At 48.1% G+C, this 26,222-nt stretch overlaps 1 protein-coding gene across 1 annotated transcript in view; it reads right to left on the reverse strand.

Moving 5' to 3' along the window:
* C6H17orf67 (chromosome 6 C17orf67 homolog) overlaps positions 1-26,222 on the reverse strand; it is a 107,567-nt gene that overhangs the window by 43,943 nt on the left and 37,402 nt on the right. The window contains exon 3 of the mRNA XM_044299934.1: positions 10,835-10,903. Within this exon, the coding sequence (XP_044155869.1) occupies positions 10,835-10,889 (55 nt within the window). The 5' untranslated portion in view covers positions 10,890-10,903. The remainder of the gene's footprint in view (positions 1-10,834; positions 10,904-26,222) is intronic.

Below are 26,222 nucleotides of genomic sequence, written 5' to 3' on the forward strand. Positions count from 1 at the left end.
TACAATTCCCAATTTAGCAATTTCATAATTTAGTGGTTTCTGCTATATCAGAGCTATTTGAAATCTATCCCTAAAAGGGTATATAATATTCAAGGTGCACATTGGGTCATTCAGAATAACTTCACACACACCCGCTACTGTGTATTTCCAAGTCTAATTCTGTCACTAAACCCATACCTGTCACCCAGCGCCTAAATACTAGGCCTCAAATTTATATCCTGCTAAATCTCTCGTTAGTGCTGTAGCTGGGCGAGTTATTTAGTGTCCGTTCAAGCACATTTCTTGTTCTGGGTTGAAATACAATTCCCAATTTAGCAATTTCATAATTTAGTGGTTTCTGCTATATCAGAGCTATTTGAAATCTATCCCTAAAAGGGTATATAATATTCAAGGTGCACATTGGGTCATTCAGAATAACTTCACACACACCCGCTACTGTGTATTTCCAAGTCTAATTCTGTCACTAAACCCATACCTGTCACCCAGCGCCTAAATACTAGGCCTCAAATTTATATCCTGCTAAATCTGTCCTTAGTGCTGTAGCTGGGCGAGTTATTTAGTGTCCGTTCAAGCACATTTCTTGTTCTGGGTTGAAATACAATTCCCAATTTAGCAATTTCATAATTTAGTGGTTTCTGCTATATCAGAGCTATTTGAAATCTATCCCTAAAAGGGTATATAATATTCAAGGTGCACATTGGGTCATTCAGAATAACTTCACACACACCCGCTACTGTGTATTTCCAAGTCTAATTCTGTCACTAAACCCATACCTGTCACCCAGCGCCTAAATACTAGGCCTCAAATTTATATCCCTGCTAAATCTCTCGTTAGTGCTGTAGCTGGGCGAGTTATTTAGTGTCCGTTCAAGCACATTTCTTGTTCTGGGTTGAAATACAATTCCCAATTTAGCAATTTCATAATTTAGTGGTTTCTGCTATATCAGAGCTATTTGAAATCTATCCCTAAAAGGGTATATAATATTCAAGGTGCACATTGGGTCATTCAGAATAACTTCACACACACACGCTTCTGTGCATTTCCAAGTCTAATTCTGTCACTAAATCCATACCGGTCACCCAGCGCCTAAATACTAGGCCTCAAATTTATATCCCGCTGAATTTGAATACAATACATTGGGCCAAATAATATATTTGTTGTTGTGGTGAACCATAACAATGAGAAAAACATCTAGTAAGGGACGCGGACGTGGACATGGTCGTGGTGGTGTTAGTGGACCCTCTGGTGCTGGGAGAGGACGTGGCCGTTCTGCCACATCCACACGTCCTAGTGTACCAACTACCTCAGGTCCCAGTAGCCGCCAGAATTTACAGCGATATATGGTGGGGCCCAATGCCGTTCTAAGGATGGTAAGGCCTGAGCAGGTACAGGCATTAGTCAATTGGGTGGCCGACAGTGGATCCAGCACGTTCACATTATCTCCCACCCAGTCTTCTGCAGAAAGCGCACAGATGGCGCCTGAAAACCAACCCCATCAGTCTGTCACATCACCCCCATGCATACCAGGGAAACTGTCTCAGCCTCAAGTTATGCAGCAGTCTCTTATGCTGTTTGAAGACTCCGCTGGCAGGGTTTCCCAAGGGCATCCACCTAGCCCTTCCCCAGCGGTGAAAGACATAGAATGCACTGACGCACAACCACTTATGTTTCCTGATGATGAGGACATGGGAATACCACCTCAGCATGTCTCTGATGATGACGAAACACAGGTGCCAACTGCTGCGTCTTTCTGCAGTGTGCAGACTGAACAGGAGGTCAGGGATCAAGACTGGGTGGAAGACGATGCAGGGGACGATGAGGTCCTAGACCCCACATGGAATGAAGGTCGTGCCACTGACTTTCACAGTTCGGAGGAAGAGGCAGTGGTGAGACCGAGCCAACAGCGTAGCAAAAGAGGGAGCAGTGGGCAAAAGCAGAACACCCGCCGCCAAGAGACTCCGCCTGCTACTGACCGCCGCCATCTGGGACCGAGCACCCCAAAGGCAGCTTCAAGGAGTTCCCTGGCATGGCACTTCTTCAAACAATGTGCTGACGACAAGACCCGAGTGGTTTGCACGCTGTGCCATCAGAGCCTGAAGCGAGGCATTAACGTTCTGAACCTGAGCACAACCTGCATGACCAGGCACCTGCATGCAAAGCATGAACTGCAGTGGAGTAAACACCTTAAAACCAAGGAAGTCACTCAGGCTCCCCCTGCTACCTCTTCTGCTGCTGCCGCCTCGGCCTATTCTGCTGCTGCCGCCTCGGCCTCTTCCTCCGCCTCTGGAGGAACGTTGGCACCTGCCGCCCAGCAAACAGGGGATGTACCACCAACACCACCACCACCACCTCCGTCACCAAGCGTCTCAACCATGTCACACGCCAGCGTTCAGCTCTCCATCTCACAAACATTTGATAGAAAGCGTAAATTCCCACCTAGCCACCCTCGATCCCTGGCCCTGAATGCCAGCATTTCTAAACTACTGGCCTATGAAATGCTGTCATTTAGGCTGGTGGACACAGACAGCTTCAAACAGCTCATGTCGCTTGCTGTCCCACAGTATGTTGTTCCCAGCCGGCACTACTTCTCCAAGAGAGCCGTGCCTTCCCTGCACAACCAAGTATCCCATAAAATCAAGTGTGCACTGCGCAACGCCATCTGTAGCAAGGTCCACCTAACCACAGATACGTGGACCAGTAAGCACGGCCAGGGACGCTATATCTCCCTAACTGCACACTGGGTAAATGTAGTGGCAGCTGGGCCCCAGGCGGAGAGCTGTTTGGCGCACGTCCTTCCGCCGCCAAGGATCGCAGGGCAACATTCTTTGCCTCCTGTTGCCACCTCCTCCTTCTCGGCTTCCTCCTCCTCTTCTTCCACCTGCTCATCCAGTCAGCCACACACCTTCACCACCAACTTCAGCACAGCCCGGGGTAAACGTCAGCAGGCCATTCTGAAACTCATATGTTTGGGGGACAGGCCCCACACCGCACAGGAGTTGTGGCGGGGTATTGAACAACAGACCGACGAGTGGTTGCTGCCGGTGAGCCTCAAGCCCGGCCTGGTGGTGTGTGATAATGGGCGAAATCTCGTTGCAGCTCTGGGACTAGCCAATTTGACGCACATCCCTTGCTTGGCGCATGTGCTGAATTTGGTGGTGCAGAAGTTCATTCACAACTACCCCGACATGTCAGAGCTGCTGCATAAAGTGCGGGCCGTCTGTTCGCGCTTCCGGCGTTCACATCCTGCTGCTGCTCGCCTGTCTGCGCTACAGCGTAACTTCGGCCTTCCCGCTCACCGCCTCATATGCGACGTGCCCACCAGGTGGAACTCCACCTTGCACATGCTGGACAGACTGTGCGAGCAGCAGCAGGCCATAGTGGAGTTTCAGCTGCAGCACGCACGGGTCAGTCGCACTACAGAACAGCACCACTTCACCACCAATGACTGGGCCTCCATGCGAGACCTGTGTGCCCTGTTGCGCTGTTTCGAGTACTCCACCAACATGGCCAGTGGCGATGACACCGTTATCAGCGTTACAATACCACTTCTATGTCTCCTTGAGAAAACACTTAGGGCGATGATGGAAGAGGAGGTGGCCCAGGAGGAGGAGGAGGAGGAGGAAGAGGGGTCATTTTTAGCACTTTCAGGCCAGTCTCTTCGAAGTGACTCAGAGGGAGGTTTTTGGCAACAGCAGAGGCCAGGTACAAATGTGGCCAGCCAGGGCCCACTACTGGAGGACGAGGAGGACGAGGATGAGGAGGAGGTGGAGGAGGATGAGGATGAAGCATGGTCACAGCGGGGTGGCACCCAACGCAGCTCGGGTCCATCACTGGTGCGTGGCTGGGGGGAAAGGCAGGACGATGACGATACGCCTCCCACAGAGGACAGCTTGTCCTTACCCCTGGGCAGCCTGGCACACATGAGCGACTACATGCTGCAGTGCCTGCGCAACGACAGCAGAGTTGCCCACATTTTAACCTGTGCGGACTACTGGGTTGCCACCCTGCTGGATCCACGCTACAAAGACAATGTGCCCACCTTACTTCCTGCACTGGAGCGTGATAGGAAGATGCGCGAGTACAAGCGCACGTTGGTAGACGCGCTACTGAGAGCATTCCCAAATGTCACAGGGGAACAAGTGGAAGCCCAAGGCCAAGGCAGAGGAGGAGCAAGAGGTCGCCAAGGCAGCTGTGTCACGGCCAGCTCCTCTGAGGGCAGGGTTAGCATGGCAGAGATGTGGAAAACTTTTGTCAACACGCCACAGCTAACTGCACCACCACCTGATACGCAACGTGTTAGCAGGAGGCAACATTTCACTAACATGGTGGAACAGTACGTGTGCACACCCCTCCACGTACTGACTGATGGTTCGGCCCCATTCAACTTCTGGGTCTCTAAATTGTCCACGTGGCCAGAGCTAGCCTTTTATGCCTTGGAGGTGCTGGCCTGCCCGGCAGCCAGCGTTTTGTCTGAACGTGTATTCAGCACGGCAGGGGGCGTCATTACAGACAAACGCAGCCGCCTGTCTACAGCCAATGTGGACAAGCTGACGTTCATAAAAATGAACCAGGCATGGATCCCACAGGACCTGTCCGTCCCTTGTCCAGATTAGACATTAACTACCTCCCCATAACCATATATTATTGGACTCCAGGGCACTTCCTCATTCAATCCTATTTTTATTTTCATTTTACCATTATATTGCGAGGCTACCCAAAGTTGAATGAACCTCTCCTCTGCCTGTGTGCTAGGCCTAAATATATGCCAATGGACTGTTGCAGTGGTGGCTGACATGAAGCCTGATTCTCTGCTATGACATGCAGACTAATTCTCTGCTGACATGAAGCCAGATTGTCTGTTACGGGACCTCTCTCCTCTGCCTGGGTGCTGGGCCTAAATTTATGACAATGGACTGTTGCAGTGGTGGCTGACGTGAAGCCTGATTCTCTGCTATGACATGAAGACTAATTCTCTGCTGACATGAAGCCAGATTGTCTGTTACGGGACCTCTCTCCTCTGCCTGGGTGCTAGGCCTAAATATATGCCAATGGACTGTTGCAGTGGTGGCTGACGTGAAGCCTCATTCTCTGCTATGACATGCAGACTGATTCTCTGCTGTCATGAAGCCAGATTGTCTGTTACGGGACCTCTCTGCTCTGCCTGTGTGCTAGGCCTAAATATATGCCAATGGACTGTTGCAGTGGTGGGTGACGTGAAGCCTCATTCTCTGCTATGACATGCAGACTGATTCTCTGCTGACATGAAGCCAGATTCTCTGTTACGGGACCTCCCTCCTCTGCCTGGGTGCTGGGCCTAAATATATGCCAATGGACTGTTGCAGTGGTGGCTGACGTGAAGCCTCATTCTCTGCTATGACATGCAGACTAATTCTCTGCTGACATGAAGACAGATTCTCTGTTACGGGACCTCTCTCCTCTGCCTGTGTGTGTGCTGGGCCTAAATATATGCCAATGGACTGTTGCAGTGGTGGCTGACGTGAAGCCTCATTCTCTGCTATGACATGCAGACTAATTCTCTGCTGACATGAAGCCAGATTGTCTGTTACGGGACCTCTCTCCTCTGCCTGGGTGCTGGGCCTAAATTTATGACAATGGACTGTTGCAGTGGTGGCTGACGTGAAGCCTGATTCTCTGCTATGACATGCAGACTGATTCTCTGCTGACATGAAGCCAGATTGTCTGTTACGGGACCTCTCTCCTCTGCCTGGGTGCCTGGGCCTAAATATCTGAGAATGGACTGTTCCAGTGGTGGGTGACGTGAAGCCTGATTCTCTGCTATGACATGCAGACTGATTCTCTGCTGACATGAAGCCAGATTCTCTGTTACGGGACCTCTCTCCTCTGCCTGTGTGTGTGCTGGGCCTAAATATATGACAATGGACTGTTGCAGTGGTGGCTGACGTGAAGCCTCATTCTCTGCTATGACATGCAGACTGATTCTCTGCTGACATGAAGCCAGATTCTCTGTTACGGGACCTCTCTCCTCTGCCTGTGTGTGTGCTGGGCCTAAATATATGCCAATGGACTGTTGCAGTGGTGGCTGACGTGAAGCCTCATTCTCTGCTATGACATGCAGACTGATTCTCTGCTGACATGAAGCCAGATTGTCTGTTACGGGACCTCTCTCCTCTGCCTGTGTGCTAGGCCTAAATATATGCCAATGGACTGTTGCAGTGGTGGCTGACGTGAAGCCTCATTCTCTGCTATGACATGCAGACTGATTCTCTGCTGACATGAAGCCAGATTCTCTGTTACGGGACCTCCCTCCTCTGCCTGGGTGCTGGGCCTAAATATATGCCAATGGACTGTTGCAGTGGTGGCTGACGTGAAGCCTCATTCTCTGCTATGACATGCAGACTAATTCTCTGCTGACATGAAGACAGATTCTCTGTTACGGGACCTCTCTCCTCTGCCTGTGTGTGTGCTGGGCCTAAATATATGCCAATGGACTGTTGCAGTGGTGGCTGACGTGAAGCCTCATTCTCTGCTATGACATGCAGACTGATTCTCTGCTGACATGAAGCCAGATTGTCTGTTACGGGACCTCTCTCCTCTGCCTGTGTGCTAGGCCTAAATATATGCCAATGGACTGTTGCAGTGGTGGCTGACGTGAAGCCTCATTCTCTGCTATGACATGCAGACTGATTCTCTGCTGACATGAAGCCAGATTCTCTGTTACGGGACCTCTCTCCTCTGCCTGTGTGTGTGCTGGGCCTAAATATATGCCAATGGACTGTTGCAGTGGTGGCTGACGTGAAGCCTCATTCTCTGCTATGACATGCAGACTAATTCTCTGCTGACATGAAGACAGATTCTCTGTTACGGGACCTCCCTCCTCTGCCTGGGTGCTGGGCCTAAATATATGCCAATGGACTGTTGCAGTGGTGGCTGACGTGAAGCCTCATTCTCTGCTATGACATGCAGACTAATTCTCTGCTGACATGAAGACAGATTCTCTGTTACGGGACCTCTCTCCTCTGCCTGGGTGCCGGGGCCTAAATATCTGAGAATGGACTGTTCCAGTGGTGGTTTCAAAGGAAAGGACCGGCACTTCGCTGATGTAGATCACAATGTAGATTTATTCAGTCACATATTCAAAATGGCATAGTGACGCGTTTCAGCACAGATGTGCTTTCATCAGACTGCATAAAACATCTTACACTCCAGCTATTTATACATAAATGAAACACAAAGGAACTGACATCATCAAAGAAGCTCCGCCTCCCTCATTAAATAAAATTCGCATATCAAATAATCGCAATGAAAAATTCGCATTGAAAAATTCGCAATTCAAAATTCGCAACTGAAAATTCGCAATTGAAAATTGAAAATTCGCAATTGAAAATTCGCAACTGAAAATTCGTAACTGAAAATTCGCAATTGAAAATTCGCAAAAAACATATCCACTCTATACTGGCGAAGATTTTCAGTCACATAGTCCATTCTTGCAGTGATTAATCACGCTGAAGAAAAAAAGAAATATATTTATCAGATTGCATAAGGCCGAATGCCTTATAGGAAGCAGGACACATTGTACTCACGATTGAGGCCCCTGGGCTCCATTGTCTGAAGACGATGGATCCAGTAAGCCTCCCTTTTCAATAACAATTTATTTCTGTCACCCCCTCGACGGGGTAATGATACACCTTCAATAATCTGATACCTCAACTGCGAGATGTTGTGTTTTTTATCATAAAAATGAAGGGGTATTGGGAGTAATAAATTCTGTTTACGGATAGTAGATTTGTGTTTACTTAGTCTGTCCTTCATTCTCATTGAGGTTTCCCCCACATATAGTAATCCACATGGACATTTAAGAATGTAAACCACAAATCTACTATCACAAGTGAACGTGCCCCTTATTGGAATATTTTCACCTGAGTGAGGGTGGGAGAAACATGAACCCTTTATAACGCTGGAACAATTGACACAGTTTAAACAAGGAAAAGTGCCCCGTCTAGGTGTAGATAAAGTACTCTGTCCTCTTTCTATTTTATTACTTCCCACATCCGCCCGGACTATTTTATCCCTAATATTTTCTGCCCGTTTATAGCATATCATGGGTGGCCTCTGGAACTCTCCTATCCGTGGATAGGACTTAGATAATATGTGCCAATGTCGATTAACAATAGTCCTAAGGCGCTGGGACCAGGGATGGTATTTAATCACTAAGGGGATCCTTGTTTCTTTCTTAGTTCTATCTGGTGGTGTAATCTCAGCTTTATTACGCTGTATTTTCAATAGATCAGGGGGGTAGCCTCGCTCTCTAAATTTATTGGTCATATCGTCTAATCTTGTTTGACACATATCCCTATCACTAACGATCCGTCTAACCCTCTGGTATTGCCGCCCTGCTTCTTACTAGAATTGTTCCAGTGGTGGGTGACGGGAAGCCAGATTCTCTGCTATGGAACCTCTCTCCAATTGATTTTGGTTAATTTTTATTTATTTAATTTTTATTTTAATTCATTTCCCTATCCACATTTGTTTGCAGGGGATTTACCTACATGTTGCTGCCTTTTGCAGCCCTCTAGCTCTTTCCTGGGCTGTTTTACAGCCTTTTTAGTGCCGAAAAGTTCGGGTCCCCATTGACTTCAATGGGGTTCGGGTTCGGGACGAAGTTCAGATCGGGTTCGGATCCCGAACCCGAACATTTCCGGGATGTTCGGCCGAACTTCTCGAACCCGAACATCCAGGTGTTCGCTCAACTCTAGTAACAAGTTATTTATGCTGAAAATGTATAATGCGAAAAAATGCCAGAATTGTTCAGAATTCTCAATTTCCATAAAAGTTCATCGATACGATATGTACCCCAAAATTTGGCCATTGAACAGTACAACTCATCCTGAGTTCTGTCAGCTGACGACTCATGTGAAGTCTTATATCTGATGTCCTGACCTCATAAATGCTCATTTAAGCCATATTTTTAGCATATTCTTAGCAATATTCACACGAGTCAGTTGAAGGAACCCAGGAGTTGTACTGTTCAATGGTCCAATTTTGGGGTACATAACGTATCGATGAATGTTTATGGAAATGGTTGAAAGTAGCAACAGTCTGCAAATAAAATGATATCACGAAAACTGCTGACATTTTTTAATAAAGCCCAACTGAAAAAAATTATTCTTAGCCCCAAATCAGCTAAATGCAATCATTAAAAAAATTACCCTGAAGGTGTACATAGCCTTTAAAAATAACATTTTCAATATATTGCAGTGTAATAAAATAAAAATACAAGGTAATTTGTGTAAATCAATGAATAATGCATGCATCATTCACTACCAAAACCTTCTATAAAAAATCTAAAGTCCAGTTGAACATCCATCAAGTTTTAACCCTAAAAAGTATTGGCCCTTCTCAGAGTTTCAAAAAATCCAAAATCAGGATGCAACAGGGGAAGGTTTGTTTCTACAGTATGTTGACTTAAGAAATGAATGGACAAAAGTCTACCTTCAGAAGAGTGCTCCCCTCCTGAGAAATTCGATTTCGTGTGACATGAACAGAATTTTCAATCTGTTCCGACTGAGATGCTATGAATTTGTATGAGGGTGCAACAGGGAAAGAAGGGTCATTTTAGTACAGGGAGGCATCAAGCTGTCTTTTAGTGCTCGCTTTCCAAAAGACATTATTCAAAATGTAAAGGCTATGGCCACCTTTGGGGCATTTTTATAATTGTGTAGTCTGTACTGTCATAAAAACATATTTGCAACTTTTTTTTAGTAAAAATTTGGTCTTCTGTATTCCTATACATTGCAGGCTTCTCAGTGTAAAATCTGTCAGACAAGTTCAGTCCGTAGCTCCTTTCTCTGCTCTACCGAATGTTCATACAGCTGACATCTCTTTTGGTTAGAATTTATTTGGCTATAAAGATGTCTGTTCAGGAGAGGGGCTATAGACTGCTCATCAGAGAGCTCATCTGATAGAATTCCCACTGGATGGGACTAAGCAACCTGCAATGTAGGAGAACACATGGGGGCTGAGAAGACAAAAGGAGCAAGACGATGACCAAATACTGTATAATATTCAATGCAATAAAAAAAAATCACTCAAAAGTGTCCATACCCTTTTAGGTGAGAAGCTCAGACTTTCTTGGTCAATGCAATACATGTTCATGGCACATATAATTTTACAATGTAGAATGCAAGCATAAAAGAGGATATGCTGCCAATGGCTGATGGGTCTGAGTACTGTGACCTTCGCTGATAGCTAAAAACAAAGATGTAAAAGGGCTAGGAAAACTCTGAGGAGACAAAGTGGCATGACGCCTTCCTAACACCACTGCTCCTCCAGGAGACCCCTGAGATTTGGCCATCAGGTTAAATTGTGTCTGAATCAAAATTCTCCAATTGTACAGAAAATTCATGTATGAGACTCTGAGGTCTCCTAGGACTGCATCCAACCCCTTTCAAGCTCTTTAACGCCAAGACAGCCTTAGTAATGTCAGAGTGACAGCGACATATCTGGCTGTGGATAAACAGATGGTAGCCGGTGGTGGCAACCAACCTGCATAATAACATGCTGCACTGTGAGATCTTTTTTTTTTAACAAAAAAAATGGTCCAAAAAAGATCCCTTTTTGGTGGCAGATGCCTTCTCTGTTTTCTGATCTGTAAAAAAGTGGTTGTCATTTCGAAGGATTCGTGCAAGACGAATCAAAAAGGTTTGGAAATGCCGAAATTCTAATTTTTGGGGAAGTTCGTACTGAATTTGATTCGTGTAGAACTGATTCACTCATCTCTACTCAACCTACAAACATAGAAGTAAAATAATTACCAATGTACCTGTGTAGATCTTCTTTCTCAGAATCTGCTTACCTGTGAAAACGGCCAGAAGTACCACCAAGGCCACCAGGACAACAAAAAGCTTCATTTTGGTTCTTCGCTCTGGAGGACACAGATTTCGAAATGAATACAACTTATGAAGAATTAGACCTCTTAAAGACTCAACGTCAGCTAAAATCCCCCCCCCCCCCCCTCCTTCCTGGCTGGAACCGTTCTCTGGTCTGCCGGAGTTTGGGATATATATGCAAAGATTCCAGGAATTTGTTCAGTACGTGTAAGTTCCCAGTCAGTCCCAGAAGCAAATATTATTGCCATCTAAATAGCTGTGGAGTTTAGGAGCGTCGTTCCTATCTTGTACTTTTATACACATTTATCCACTTGCTTCGTACTAATGCAAACTTTTTGGATTTTCATGAAAAGCAAGGAGACTCTTTTCACTGCTCCAACCTTCTGAGATTTATCTTGAACCTGGTAATACTAGTAAAAGTGCAGGTATTAGTTTAGTCTTAAGACAGAATATCTATACATCCTAGTCCAGAAACCACAACCTCCGGCACAAGTTATTTTCTGTCAGGTGAATGCCTAATTTTTGGGGCCTGTACTTGCCTACAATACAATGTTTATCCAGTGACCGCCTAATGTACCTCCAGCCACATAATCACAAGTTGTTTCTGTCAGTTGAATGCCTAATCTTTGAAGCCTGTACTGGCCTACAGTAAAAATTTTCATCCAGTGATCGCCTAATGTACCTCCAACCACATAATCACAAGTTCTTTTCTGTCAGGTGAATGCCTAATTTTTGGGGCCTGTACTGGCCTAAAGTAAAATTTTTATCCAGTGACCACCTAATGCACCTCCAGCCACATCATCAAAAGTTATTTTCTGTCAGGTGAATGCCTAATTTTTGGGGCCTGTACTCCAATGGCCTCATTTTATTGTAGGCCCCCAAAAATTAGGCATTCACCTGACAGAAAAGAAGTGATGATGTGGCTGGAGGTACATTAGGCGCCCGCAACAGCAGAATGCAGCATCTCTCGCAGCAAGGCCTGGAAATGCTGCATTCTTCCAGCCCTCTGTGATGCTGGTAACATGTCCACCATTTTGTCTTTGTACCAGGGGTCTAAGTACATTGCCACCCAGTACTGGTCCTCACCCTTTATGCTTTTCATACGGGGATGTCTCTTCAAACACTGGAGAATGAAGGCCCCCATTTGCACTAAATTGCCCCAAAAATTAGGCATTCACCTGACAGAAAAGAACTTGTGATGATGTGGCTGGAGGTACATTAGGCGATCACTGAATGAAAATTTTACTGTAGGCCAGTACAGGCTCCAAAAATTAGGCATTCACCTGACAGAAAAGATCTTGTGATTATGTGGCTGGAGGTACATTAGGCGGTCACTGGCTAAAAATTTTATTGTAGGCCAGTACAGGCTCCAAAAATAAGGCATTCACCTGACAGAAAAGAACTTGTTATTATGTTGTTGGAGGTGCATTAGGCGATCACTAAATGAAAATTTTACTGTAGGCCAGTACAGGCTCCAAAAATGTGGCATTTACCTGACAGAAAAGAACTTGTGATGATGTGGCTGGAGGTACATTAGGCGGTCACTGGATAAAAATTTTACTGTAGGCCAGTACAGGCCCCAAAAACTTGTGATGATGTGGCTGGAGGTACATTAGGCAGTCACTGGTTAAAAATTTTACTGTAGGCCAGTACAAGCCCCAAAAATTAGGCATTCACCTGACAGAAAAGAACTTGTGATGATGTGGCTGGAGGTACATTAGGCGGTCACTGGATAAAAACTTTACTGTAGGCCACTGGAGTACAGGCCCCAAAAATTTGTCATTCATCTGACAGAAAATAACTTTTGATGATGTGGCTGGAGGTGCATTAGGTGGTCACTGGATAAAAATTTGACTTTAGGCCAGTACAGGCCCCAAAAATTTGGCATTCACCTGACAGAAAAGAACTTGTGATTATGTGGTTGGAGGTACATTAGGCGATCACTGGATGAAAATTTTACTGTAGGCCAGTACAGGCCCCAAAAATAAGGCATTCACCTGACAGAAAAGAACTTGTGATTATGTGGCTGGAGGTACATTAGGCGTCACTGGATACAAATTTTATTGTAGGCAAGTACAGGCCCCCAAAATTAGGCATTCACCTGACAGAAAAGAACTTGTGATGATGTGGCTGGAGATGCATTAGGTGGTCACTGGATAAAATTGTACTGTAGGCCAGTACAGGCCCCAAAAATTAGGCATTCACCTGACAGAAAAGAACTTGTGATAATGTGGCTAGAGGTACATTAGGTGGTCACTGGATACAAATTTTACTGTAGGCCACTGGAGTACAGGCCCCAAAAATTAGGCATTTACCTGACAGAAAAGAAGTGATGATGTGGCTGGAGGTACATTAGGTGGTCACTGGATAAAATTGTACTGTAGGCCAGTACAGGCCCCAAAAATTAGGCATTCACCTGACAGAAAAGAACTTGTGATAATGTGGCTAGAGGTACATTAGGTGGTCACTGGATACAAATTTTACTGTAGGCCACTGGAGTGAAGGCCCCAAAAATTAGGTTTTCACCTGACAGAAAAGGCCTTTTATGCCGCTATATATACATAAGCCAAGGACCATTATTTGTTCTGGGTGGTGGCAGATATGTGTGGGCTGGCATTAGGAAATTCAATTACACGTGGTCGTCACAGATTTAGCATTCCTCCGAGATCCATGCCTCATTAATTTTTTAGAAATGTGAGGTAGTCCACACTGTTGTGAGCTAGGCGAGTGTGCTTATCGGTCACAATCCCCCTTACTGCACTGAACGTCCTTTCGGACAGGACATTCGGCGAGGGGAAAGCCAAGAGTTCCATGGCAAATTGTGCCAGCTTTGGCCACAGGTCAAGCCTGCACACCCAGTAGTCCAGGGGTTCCTTGCTTCTCAGAGCGTCCACATCAGCCGTTAACCCGATGTAGTCGGACACCTGTTGGTCTAGGCTGGATCTGGAGGGCGGCTGTCGATGGGTTGTCTCATATCAGAAGTGACCAACACATCTTCAAACCACCTTCTTCTTGCAGGCATGGTAGGGCTGTTACCTGCACCTGTTTCGCTGTGGGTGGAAATTCCTCTGCCAGTGCCCGCAACAGCAGAATGCAGCATCTCTTGCAGCAAGGCCTGGAAATGCTGCATTCTGCCAGCCTTCTGTGATGCTGGTAACATGTCCACCATTTTGTGTTTGTACCGGGGGTCTAAATATGTTGCCACCCAGTACTGGTCCTCGCCCTTTATGCTTTTTATACGGGGATCTCTCTTCAAACACTGGAACATGAAGGCCCCCATTTGCACTAAATTGGAAGCGGTGGAGTGCCCTGGCTCCTGATCATCGCCCAGGAGAATGTCGTCCTTGGTCTCCTCCCCCAGCCACGGAAAACAACAGGGATCCGCGAAAAGTTTAAAGTCCCCCTCAAAGCATGCTCCTCTTGCTCCTCCTCCCCTCAGCCACCATCCTCCTCTGATTTCTCTTCAGACTCCTGCTGACTTGTCTCAGATGGAGTAGCCCCCCTGGGAATTCATTCAGCATTGCGACTTCCTCATCTTCCAGCTCCTTCTCCTCGATGGCTTGATCAATGACATGATGCAAAGCATGCTCCAGAAAGAAGGTGTAAGGTACAATGTCACCGATGGCACCCTGGCTGCGACTGACCAGTTTGGTGATCTCATCAAATGGCCGCAGAAGTCTGCATGCATCGCGCATGAGCAGCCACTGGCGCGGGGAAAAAAAAACAAGCTTCCTAGAACCTGTCCTGCTGCAGAGTTCGTACAGGTAGTCGTTAACGGCACGTTGCTGCTGGAGCAGCCTATCAAGCATATACAAGGTGGAGTTTCAGCGCGTCGGTTTGTCACAAATCAAACATCTGACAGGCAAGTGTGTCACTGCTGAACTTCAGCAAGGCGAGCCACTGCCGTGTAAGATCTTCTAAAATGGCCAGAGATTTTCCTGGCCTGCAGCAAGACGTCCTGGACCCCGGGGTATTTGGCAACGAATCGCTGCACGACTAAGTTTAGGACGTGTGCCATGCACGGCACGTGTGTCATTTTCCCCTGTTTCAGCGCGCTCAGCAGATTGGCACCGTTGTCGCACACCACTTTACAGACCTTAAAATTGAGCGGGGTTAGCCACTGATCGCCCTGTGACCGCAGAGCTGAAAGCAGTGCAGGACCAGTGTTGCTCTTGGCTTCCAGGCACAACAGCAGCAGCACAGCATGGCAATGTCTCACCTGGGATGTCAAATAGGTTCTGGAGAGCTTGGGGGGTGCAGCGGAAGAGGCGGTAGCAGTGGAAAAGAAGGAGGCGGAGGATGGAGTAGGAGGAGGAGAAGGCCTGCATGCAATCCTTGGCGGCAACACCAAATCCACACGGGAGCCACGGGTTATATGCCATGACGGCCATCAGAAGGTTCACCCATTGGGCAGTAAAAGTTATGTATCTTCTCTACCCATGTTTGCTAGACCACGTGTCTGTGGTCAGATGTATCTTGGCACCGACACTGTGTGCCAGAGATAGAGTGCCTTGCAAAAGTATCCACCCCCCTTGACTTTTTTCATATTTTGGTGTCTCACAACCTGGAATTAACATGGATTGTTTGAGGATTTGCATAATTTAATTTACAGAACATGCCCACAACTTTAAAGATGTTTGTTTTTTTTTTTATTGTGAAGCATACAACAAATAGTAAAAAATAACAGAAAAAGTCAATGTGCATAACTATTCACCCCCCTAAAGTCAATACTAGAGCCACCTTTTGCGGCATTCACACCTCCAAGTCGCTTTGGATAAGTCTCTATGAGCTTGCCAAATCTTACCACTGGAATTTTTTCCCCATTCCTCCTTGCAAAACTGCTCCAGCTCCTTCAAGTTGGATGGTTTGCGCTTGTGAACAGCAATTTTTAAGTCTGACCACAGATTTTCTATTGGATTGAGATTCGGGTTTTGACTAAGCCATTCCAACACATCACGTTTCCCCTTAAACCACTCAAGTGTTGCTTTAGCTGTGTGTTTGGGGTCATTGTCCTGCTGGAGGGTGAACCTCCGTCCTAGCCTCAAATCACTCATAGAATGGTACAGGTTTTGCTAAAAAATATCCCTGTATTTAGCACCATCCATCTTTCCCTCAACTCTGACCAGTTTCCCAGTCCCGGCTGCTGAAAAACACCCCCACAGCATGATGCTGCCACCATCATGTTTCACTGTTGTGATGGTGTTTTTTGGGTGAGGTAATGTGTTGGGTTTGCACCAGACATAGCGTTTTCTTTGATGGCCGAAAAGTTCAATTTTAGTCTCATCAGACCAGAGCACCTTCCTCCATACATTTTGGGAGTTTCCCACATGCCTTTTCGCAAACTCATAACGTGCCTTTTTGTTTTTAGCTGAAAGTAATGGCTTTCTTCTGGCCACTCTGCCATAAAGCCCAATTCTATGGAGCGTACGGCTTTTTGTCATCCTAAGTACAGATACTCCCGTCACTGCTGCTTCTCCAGGGTTACCTTAGGTCTCTGTGCTGCCTCTCGGATTAATGCCCTTCTTGCCCAGTCCATGAGTTTTGGTAGGCGGCCGTCTCTTGGCAGGTTTGCTGTTGTGCCATGTTCTTTTCATTTGGTTATGATAGATTTGATGGTGTTCCTAGGGATCATCAAAGATTTGGATATTTTTTTATAACCTAACTCTGACTTGTACTTCTCAATAACATTGTCCCTTACTTATTTGGAGAGTTCCTTGGTCTTCATGGCAGTGTTTGGTTAGTGATGCAGCCTCTGGGGCCTTTCAAAAAAGGTGTGTATATGTAATGACAGATCATGTAACACTTAGATTGCACACAGGTGGACATGATTTCACTAATGGACTGGAACGCGCCGGAAGATCGTCCGCCGGCGCCAGTGGTGCCAGATCAGGACCCAGCCCAGGGTGCACAGGCTCAAGTCCAGCTTGCCCCCAACAATATGGCTACCCCAGTGGGATACATCCCTGTAGGGGCACTGCTGCGTCATCTGCCAAAGTATGACGGTAGAAACATGACATTGCAGGACTGGACTGAAAGGGTGCGAAGTGCGGTTAAAATGTGTAACCTGACCCCCGAACTGCGGGCCGAGGTTGCATTGGGAGCCTAGAGGGTGACGTCAGGCAGACAGTGATGGTAAGACCTGCTAGAGAGGGTGCGGGCCAAAGTGGTACAGTTATGGAGTCACTTCTTTAACCGACCCCAGTGAGAGGGCGAGACCATGATGCAACATTCCAATGCTCTACAGAAGACGCTGAATGAGATACAACGACGAGACCCTGAGGCCATGGGCGCCTTCCGGGAGGTGGACCAGCTTCTACGAGATCAGTTCATAGTGGGGCTCTCCAATTAATTCTTACAAGATAAATTACAAGAGATGACCCGAACAATGGCCGATATAACATTCTACAGCGTCTACTAGCCGCCGTAGAGAGAGAGGAAGAGCCCATACCTGCAGCAGCAAGAGTGGTGAATAGCACGCATGTTACAAGGGACTGGCCGGGGTCTGAAGAATCGGAGTCCTTAAAGGATGTGGTTCAGGCCCTGCGGGCGGAATTGAAAGATCTTCGGCTGGAAGTGTCCCAGATGGAGGCAGAACCATCCCGGCCTCCGGAAACGGTCCCCGCACCTCGTGCCACTCCACCCAGAACAACCCCGGTGAGGGGGCCGGTCAGAAGAGGGCCCCTCTGTTGGTCTTGCTGAAAGTACGGCCATATGGCCAGAGAGTGCCCAGAACAGGTAGCGTCTGAGCCGACGTTAAACTTCCGACCGCTGCAGTAGCTGGGCGTCCTGCGGCGGTGCACCAGAAGTTAAGGAGCCAGCAGCCCCGTATTAGAAGCCGAGTTGGAAGGCCTAGTTGATACAGGGTCAGAGTGCACCCTAATGCCTCTGGAGTTCTTCGAGAGGCACTTCGGGCATATGATGGAGCCCAAAGACGGGAGCGTCATCAGGCTGACGGATGCCGATAATAGAGATGGATGTTTGAGGGATAGTCTGGATGCGGGTCCGACTGTTTGGGCAAGACATCGGCAAGAAAGGGGTCATGCTGGTGGACCATTCGTCCCGGAAAGGAATGGACGTGACCCTGGGCATGAATATACTGAGAGACCTAGACCATCAACTCTATGCCAAGGAAGGGCCGAAGTACTGGCAACGGGCCACCGCACACCGGCCTACCCAGAAGGTCTTACAACAGATGGTGAGGAGCTGTAGCCTGCAAAAGTGTAACCTGTCCAGTCGGGCCATTGAAGACGTGAGCGTGCTCTGGAGGACCCCGCTGAAGATCCCACCTCGACAAGAGCGAATATTGATGCTGCCAGTGGGGGCTGGATTTTGATTGAATGGACTGGAGGTCCTAATCGAACCCACTTATCAAGAAGAAACGCAGATTCGCCCACTGGTAGCCCGGGCCCTTGCCATTGTAAAGGACGGATGTGTGCCTATACACTGCTGTAATGTTGAGGACTGCGAGTTAACCGTCCCCGCAAACACCCTGCTGGCCAAAGTTTATGTGTCCGAAGGGGGTATCGCTCGACGAAGGGGCTTCACACTGCAGCCGAATAGGAGATCAGCCTGGACCTATGCTGTGGAGATCCATTCAAGGGAAACCCTGACAGCGGAGTGGATTGGTCGAGTGATCATGGCCCGTATGGGGGTGGACTGCAGAACCCTGACCCTTGGGGAACAAAAGCGGCTGGAAGACACCCTCTGGGAATTTCAGGAGGCCTTCTCAAGACACGATGAGGACTTTGGGTGTGCAACCTAAAATCCCAACCAGCGATGCTGCGCCAATCAGGGAACATTACCGGCAGATCCCACCTAAGATGTATCAGAAGGTGAAAGATATGGTGGCCAGCATGTTGGAGAACCAGGTGATCCAGGAGAGTCAAAGTCCGTGGGTTGCTCCGGTAGTCTTGGTGCGGAAGAAAGACTGGAGTCTCCGGTTCTGCGTGGAATATCGTAAGCTGAATGCTCAGGCCATCCGGGATGCCTACCCCCTTTCACGGATTGAGGAGTCATTATCAGCCCTAAGCCAAGCAAAGTTCTTCTCCACTCTTGACCTGGCTAGTGGGTACTTGCAGGTGCCGGTGGCCAAGAAGGACAAAGCCAAGATGGCCTTCATTCTACCTATGGGACTTTACGAGTTCAACCGGATGCCCTTCGGCCTCTCCAATGCTCCGGGGACATTCCGTCGATTGATGAAACACTGCCTGGGGGACCTCAACTTCGAATCAGCCCCGGTCAAGTACGCAACGAGAGGTATGGGCGTTCGTGAGATTGGCCGGCTACTACAGGAGGTTTATATCCAAATTTGCTCATCTGGTGGGCCCGTTAAACGAGTTGCAAAGAGGCACGGCTGGGGGCCCAAAGAAACGCCCCATGTTGACTGGGGACCCCGGCAACAAGAGGCCTTTGAAGCGGTGAAAGAGGCGCTGACCAATGCGCTGATCCTGGCTTAAGCGCTGTTTGATACCCCATTCCTGCTGTATACTGATGGAAGCATACATGGTCTGGGGACCATATTGCCCCAAGTCCAGGATGGACGGGAGAGAGTCATCGGCTATGGGAGCCGGTCCCTAAAAGAGTCAGAACGCAACCCTGATAACTATAGCTTCTTTAAACTGGAACTACTGGCACTGGTGTGGGCCATGACCGAAAGCTTTGCAGAATACCTGACTGGTGCAGAAGTGACTGTGATGACGGACAACAACCTGTTGGCACACCTGGAGAATGCTAAGCTCGGTGCACTCGAGCAAAGATGGTTGGCTCGCCTTTCTAAGTACCAATACCGCATCAAGTTCCGGTCCGGTGGGGAGAACGGCAACGCCAATGCACTCTCTCAAGTTCCAGTAGGACAGTCGACTCGGAGAGCTGATGAGGAGTTAGAGGATACTGAAACTCCTGACCTTGGTCGCTTACCTCTGTTCCCGGATGTGGCACATTCAAATGGGGTGGCGTCTGGAATGACGCTGGTGCTGGGGAAAACATTGACTGATTGGTAGAGAGTCCAGAATAGCTGCCAGGATTTGTGGAAAATTAAAGGATGGGTTAGGAGCAAGAACTGGCCTCGGCCAGAAGAACGAGCCTGTCTGACCCCAGAGGGTCAGAAGTTGTTGAGGCAGTGGGATAAGCTGACAATTACCCAGGGCCTCCTGTGCTGAAACATATACTTACAGTCAGAGCTGCAGTACCGGCAACAGATTGTCATTCCCATGTCGATGGGACCGGAGGCCGCCAGGGAAGCTCATGAAAAGGGAGCTCATTTTGGGAGTGACAAAACGTTCAAGTGGCTCCAACGGCTGGTATACTGTCCAGATCTGGCCGACATGGTGGCCGCGGCATGTCTTAAGTTTCGATCCTGTGGGTTGAGTAAAAGTACTGAACAGCGGGCTCCTGTGCAGACCATCCGCACCTCAGCGTCCCTAGAACTTCTGATGATCGATTATGTACAGACTGGATACTCTACCTCGGGAACAAGTATGCGGTGGCTGTGCCCACCAGAGACCAAACCGCAGAGTCGGCCGCCGAAGCTGTCTGTAAACACTTTATACAAGTGTTCGGGTGTCCACGGAGGATACATCCACTCCATATCACCCCCAAGGAAACGGGGCGTGCAAACGCTTCAATCGCACCTTGCATCAGATGCTGCGGACTCTGGAAGACAGTCAAAAATCCCAGTGGCCCGCGTACCTACCTGAGTTGATGTGGGCCTATAACAACAGAGTACATAGTACCACCGGATACTCTCCACATATGCTCATGTTTGGACGACCAGGATGTGAGATTGAAGATCTCCACATGCCTAACCCGATGGAGCCCCCACGAGAATTATCACCGCATGGGTGCAGGAGAACCACCGCCGGCTGAGAGCGGTCCACAAGGTTGTGGGGGAGAGCCTGGGACAGGTGGTACACCCTAACCTAAGACTAGTGCAGAAAGATGGGTATGTCCCGGGTGATCGGGTGATGGTCAAAGCCAAACGGCCGTCTGGGAAGTTGGATGGACAGTGGGAGGCAGTTCCATACATGGTGAAGAGAAGGGTAGACCCTGCTATTCCGGTCTATGAGGTAGAGCCAGTAGGGACAGGGGGACCCTCACGGAACTTACACTGTAATATGTTGAGACGTTGCAATATTGATTAGCCGGTGTGCGTGGAGGGGGTGCCTCCTCACACTCAGGGTATCGAGGAATGTCCCTCAGATGAGGAAGAGGAAGAATGGTGGGTTGTCCCTGCCCAAATGTCCACAGAGGTTCCGGCCGTGGCAGGTTTGCCACCCAGATGCAATGCTGAGCAATCAACAGCTTCTCTCTTGTCAAATATGCCGGATGTCCCCAGTATTTCTGAAACCCCCAATCTGAGGAGGTCAGTGAGGCCCAATGCTGGTGTGCCTCCACAGCGCTATCCCCAGGATGAGTTTGTATGGGGAGAGTTGCCGAGGATGACAATTTCTAGTGGGGTGGCATGTGAGATTGTGGAAAAGCTCTGCCTGCATGATGTTTATGTTTAAATTGTATTGGAACTGTCATTTGGCATTCCGGGCACTAGAGGCCACTGTTTTGCAGCACAGTCAGCACACTCTGGGATCTGCATATGCAAAGAAGATGATGACTCATGCAAGCTGCTTATGTGTGAACCAGGAAGTGTTAATCTGACATGGTGAAAGGAGTGTGCTGTGAGGGACTGAATCCGATTCCATCCTGGCTTGCGGATGTCCGGCAGTGAATGGACACTCAAAGGAAGAAAAGTAGCTGTTGTCCCCTTACTGGATCCAGCTCTTTGAAAGAGAGGTTGTCCCAGGAAGACAGTTTCCAGTGTGTGGACAAGAAGCCTTATCATCAAGCAAGGCCGCACGGTTGCTGAGAGCTTGGTGGCCATCCCGGGTAACCGGCATCCTAGGGCCCAGAACGGACGCAGGTCAGTACACCCGTTTACTCCGTGCTTTATACTAGTGCCGCCTGAAGCAACACAGACTAAGCCTAGGCCTGAAGCTAGATAGATAGTTAGGGTTGTGTGATTGCTAGGTTTTACAGAACTGTTCTGCGGCGCAGTATTGACTTTGCAGGCTCTGCTGTGTCCGCCATCACCTAGGCCTGTCCAGTGGGCAGGGACAGTGACTGTGGGTCCAGGATATAGCATTTTCTGTGCATGTTTGTATTGTTGCAGTTTTAATTGTGTTATTACTTTTGCCAAAGTAAAGTTTCTGTTCTTGCATATTAAGCTGGTGTCAGTGTCGCTTTCCTTGTCTGTGACTTCGCTGTATCCAGGGGAGCCCACCCCGATACACGGCTTACACTAACAAAGGGGGTGAATACATACACACATGCCAATTTTCTATTTCAAAATAATATATTTTTCTCATTTCACTTCACCAACTTAGACTATTGTGTTCTGGTCCATCACATAAAATTCAGATTAACAAAATATTGAACTTAAGTCTGTAATGTAACAGAATACAAAAAAAGTCAAGGAGGGTGAATACTTTTGCAAGGCACTGTATATTCACTTGCCGCTGAATGTAGCCATATAGCTCTGGGATGCCCTTCTGGGAGAAATATTTCCTTCTGGGGACCTTCCATTGCGGTGTGCCAATGGCCACAAATTTTCTAAAGGTCCACCAGTTAATATGGCAGTAGTTGATGGGCTAGCAGTTCCGACAAGCCAGCGGTCAGCCTGTGGGCAAGAGGGTTATCCGGCGTCATCAACTTTTTACACTCGAACATTTGGGCCACGGAAGCCTGCCTTCTGCCAGATGAACGCGACAACGACATGGTGGAAGGTGGAGTGGAGGAAAAGGGGAGAAGAGAGGAGAAGGAGAAGAGGCAGGACGTGAAGCGCCGGGAGTGTGGCTTTGTGGGTTCTGACGGCGTTGATCCCACTGGGCTCGGTGATAGGAGGCCAGGTGCCTTCTTAAGGCGGTCGTCCCTAGGTGAGTGTTGGGCTTACCGCGACTTAATCGTTGACAGCACAGGCTGCAGATGGCAACACTATTGTCAGCAGCTGACACGTTATAAAAAGCCCACACTGCGGAGCCATGTGCTGGCGTCCTGGGAGCGCCAGAAGTGACCGTGCATGGTGGATGGCTCACTCCAGATACATTTGCAGTCTGCTTTTTGCCTACTGTGCCCTGCAAGCTGTGCCTGCTTCTTCTTCTCTGCTGCTCTGTCTCTCCCTCTTCCTCTCTTGTGGGCACCCACGTGACATCCATCAACACATCATCATCATCGTCACCTTTACCATCACTGACATTTGAGATCTTGGAGTAGGCAGCAACAGCGGGGACCTCCCTCCTTGGGCAGATCTGGGTACTGTCGTCAGACAACTGGGTGGCGGCCGTTGCTACCTCCTCTTCCTGGTCCGATGTCAAGAATGGCTGCGCATCAGTAAGGTCTGGGAATGGATGGGAAAATAATTCCTCTGACTCGAGTGGGGGGGCTATGGTGGTGTATTTGGGGGTGCACACAGCAGAAAGTGAGGAGGCTGCAGATACAGAGGATGAGGAGGGTGCAAAAGCGGAATGTTGAGTGAGCCACTCAACCAACTCTAGTGCGCCCTTTGAAGTAATCGCACGCGCATTCTTCAACTTCCCACTTAGGCTCCGGCCTGGTGCACCTGCCATTCCCCTACCACCCCTGTGGAACACCCTGCCTCTTCCTCTGCCTGTCATTTTCAAAATTACCCTGTGCCTAAGTCCCTAGAGAAGAGCAGTATTTGTGGAAGTAGGTATATTGCAGGCCTCAATCAATATTTGGTGGAAACAGGTATATCGAACCCCATAATCAGTATTTTGTGGAAGCAGGTATATCGCACCCCTCAATCAATATTTTGTGAAAGCAGGTATATCAAACCCCTTAATCAGTATTTTGCGAAAGCAGGCAGGTATATCGCAGCCCTCAATCAGTATTTTGTGGAAGCAGGTATATCAAACCCCTTAATCAGTATTTTGTGGAAGCAGGTATATCGCAGACCTCAATCAATATTTTGTGGAAGCAGGCAGGGCTGGCCTTAGATGTTCAGGCGCCCTGTGCGAGCTAATCTTGTGGTGCCCCCCCCCCCCCCCCCCTCACCGGTTCACCTAAACATACACAAAGAGGAAAACAATCTTTATAACAAACAGTTTTTTTTTATTACAGATAACTTAAGTGCAAATGCAAACAAGTACAATCATACCCAGTGTCACCCAGAGCCAGTCCCCTGCCCCCTTAATCATACCCTGTCACCTTTACCCAGTCCCCTGCCCTTCTTAATCATACCCAGTGTCACCCTTACCCAGTACCTTGCCCCCTCAATTAGACCCTTCCCCCCTTAATCATACCCAGTGTCACCCATAGCCAGTCCCCTGCCCCCCTTAATAATACCCTGTCACCTTTACCCAGTCCCCTGCCCCTTAATCATACCCAGTGTCACACTTATCCAGTCCCCTGCCCCCTTAATCATACCCAGTGTCTGTCACCCTTATCCAGTCCCCTGACCCCCTTAATTACACCCTGCCCCCATTTAATGAAAGATACTTGGTAAAAAAAAAAAAAATAAGAACAGGTACTCACTATTTGAAGTCTTCTGCTCCCTCCCTGTCTGCAGAGCACTGGCCGCCACCCTCACACATTGAGCAGATCCTTCCGCAGCGCTCTGTGAAGGCGCAGCACTTGGACGCTGCGCCTGTGCCCCTAAGCTCCTCCTCCATGCTCCAGAACGTGACCTGGCAGCTGCAGTGGCTCAGCTCGCCAGGCTCGCCTCACACAATCTCAGGCCGGCCTGCTGTAAGAGACCAACTGTGAGCTGTATTGGCCGCAGGGAGCCCCTGTTGCCATGGTGCCCTGTGCGGCCACACAGCTCGCACACCCCAAAGGCCGGCCCTAGAAGCAGGTATATCAAACCCCTTAATCAGTTTTTTGTGGAAGCGGGTATATGGCATCCCTCAATCAATATTTGGTGGAAACAGGTATATCGAACCCCTTAATCAGTATTTAGTGGAAGCAGGTATATCGCACCCCTCTATCAATATTTGGTGGAAACTGGTATATCGAATCCCTTAATTAGTGTTTTGTGGAAGTAGGTATATCGCAGGCCTCATACAATATTTGGTAGAAACAGGTATATCAAACCCCTTAATCAGTATTTTGTGGAAGCAGGTATATCACAGGCCTCAATCAATATTTGGTAGAAACAGGTATATGGAACCCCTTTATAAGTATTTTGTGGTAGCAGGTATATCGCAGCCCTCAATCAGTATTTTGTGGAAGCAGTTATATCAAACCCCTTAATCAGTATTTTGTGGAAGCAGGTATATCGCACCCCTCAATCAATATTTGGTTGAAGCAGGTATATCGAACCCCTTAATCAGTATTTTGTGGAACAGGTATATCACACCCCTCAATAATTTTTTTTGCCACAACAGTTATATCACACCACCCTGTTTATTTGGGGCAACAGGTATATCGCAGCCCTCAATCAGTAATTTGTGGAAGAAGGTATATCACACCCCTCAATCAGTTTTTTGGGGGGCAACAGGTATATCACATCCGTTGCAATTAGTTGTTCCAATAGCATTTGTTCCTCTATATAGCTGCGGTATAGCAGCAGAACCGCAAACAACTGCTGCACAATACAAGTGCACTATAATATACTTTCTATGTTAGAAAGTATATTATAAGTATATCACACGCCTTAGTATATCACACCTATCGATAGCACACCTCTACTAGTCTTTAAAAGGACTTTTGATGCCCTATTTGCTAGTGTTTGGTGTCCCTAACAGCCTTTCCCTGCTCCACAAAGCAACCTCTCCCTACACTGGCAAAACACAGAATTTAAAATGGCTGCCAGATCGGGTTCTTTTATATGTTGGGGGTGTGTCCATGTGCTAAAACATCTCAATTGGCTGTCCTGTCCAACCTGATGCATGTGTCATGGGTTAAAGTTCTGCGCAATGCAAAATAATATGGCGCCGGCAGACATCGCCATATATTTGTATGTTCGGCGAACGCTCAAAGTTCGCCGCAAAACGACCGCCGGGTGAACCGCAAGGCTATTTCTAATGATGTTATTCAAGTAGTATGGACTTGTCACTGTACCATTCACAAAGTGTAGGGCAGTTCTGTATTGACTAGACACAGTGTAACACCACCACCAAAGGCTCGTCTGGTGACAACAGTGGCTGATGCATAGCGCTTCCCTTGATGTCTCCAATATTGTTGGCAGACATCATTTCTGCTCTGCGTGAATCGACTTTCATCAATGAACAGCACTGAGGCCCACTGGTCCCTCATCCAGCGTAGATAGTCCCTTGCAAGATGATGACGCCTGTGCCTGGGGGTGTGGTGAGGTACCCTTGCAGATCGTCTAGCACGCAGACCACG

The sequence above is a fragment of the Bufo gargarizans genome, chromosome 6 (assembly GCF_014858855.1).
Source record: "Bufo gargarizans isolate SCDJY-AF-19 chromosome 6, ASM1485885v1, whole genome shotgun sequence".
Taxonomy (NCBI): Eukaryota; Metazoa; Chordata; class Amphibia; order Anura; family Bufonidae; genus Bufo; species Bufo gargarizans.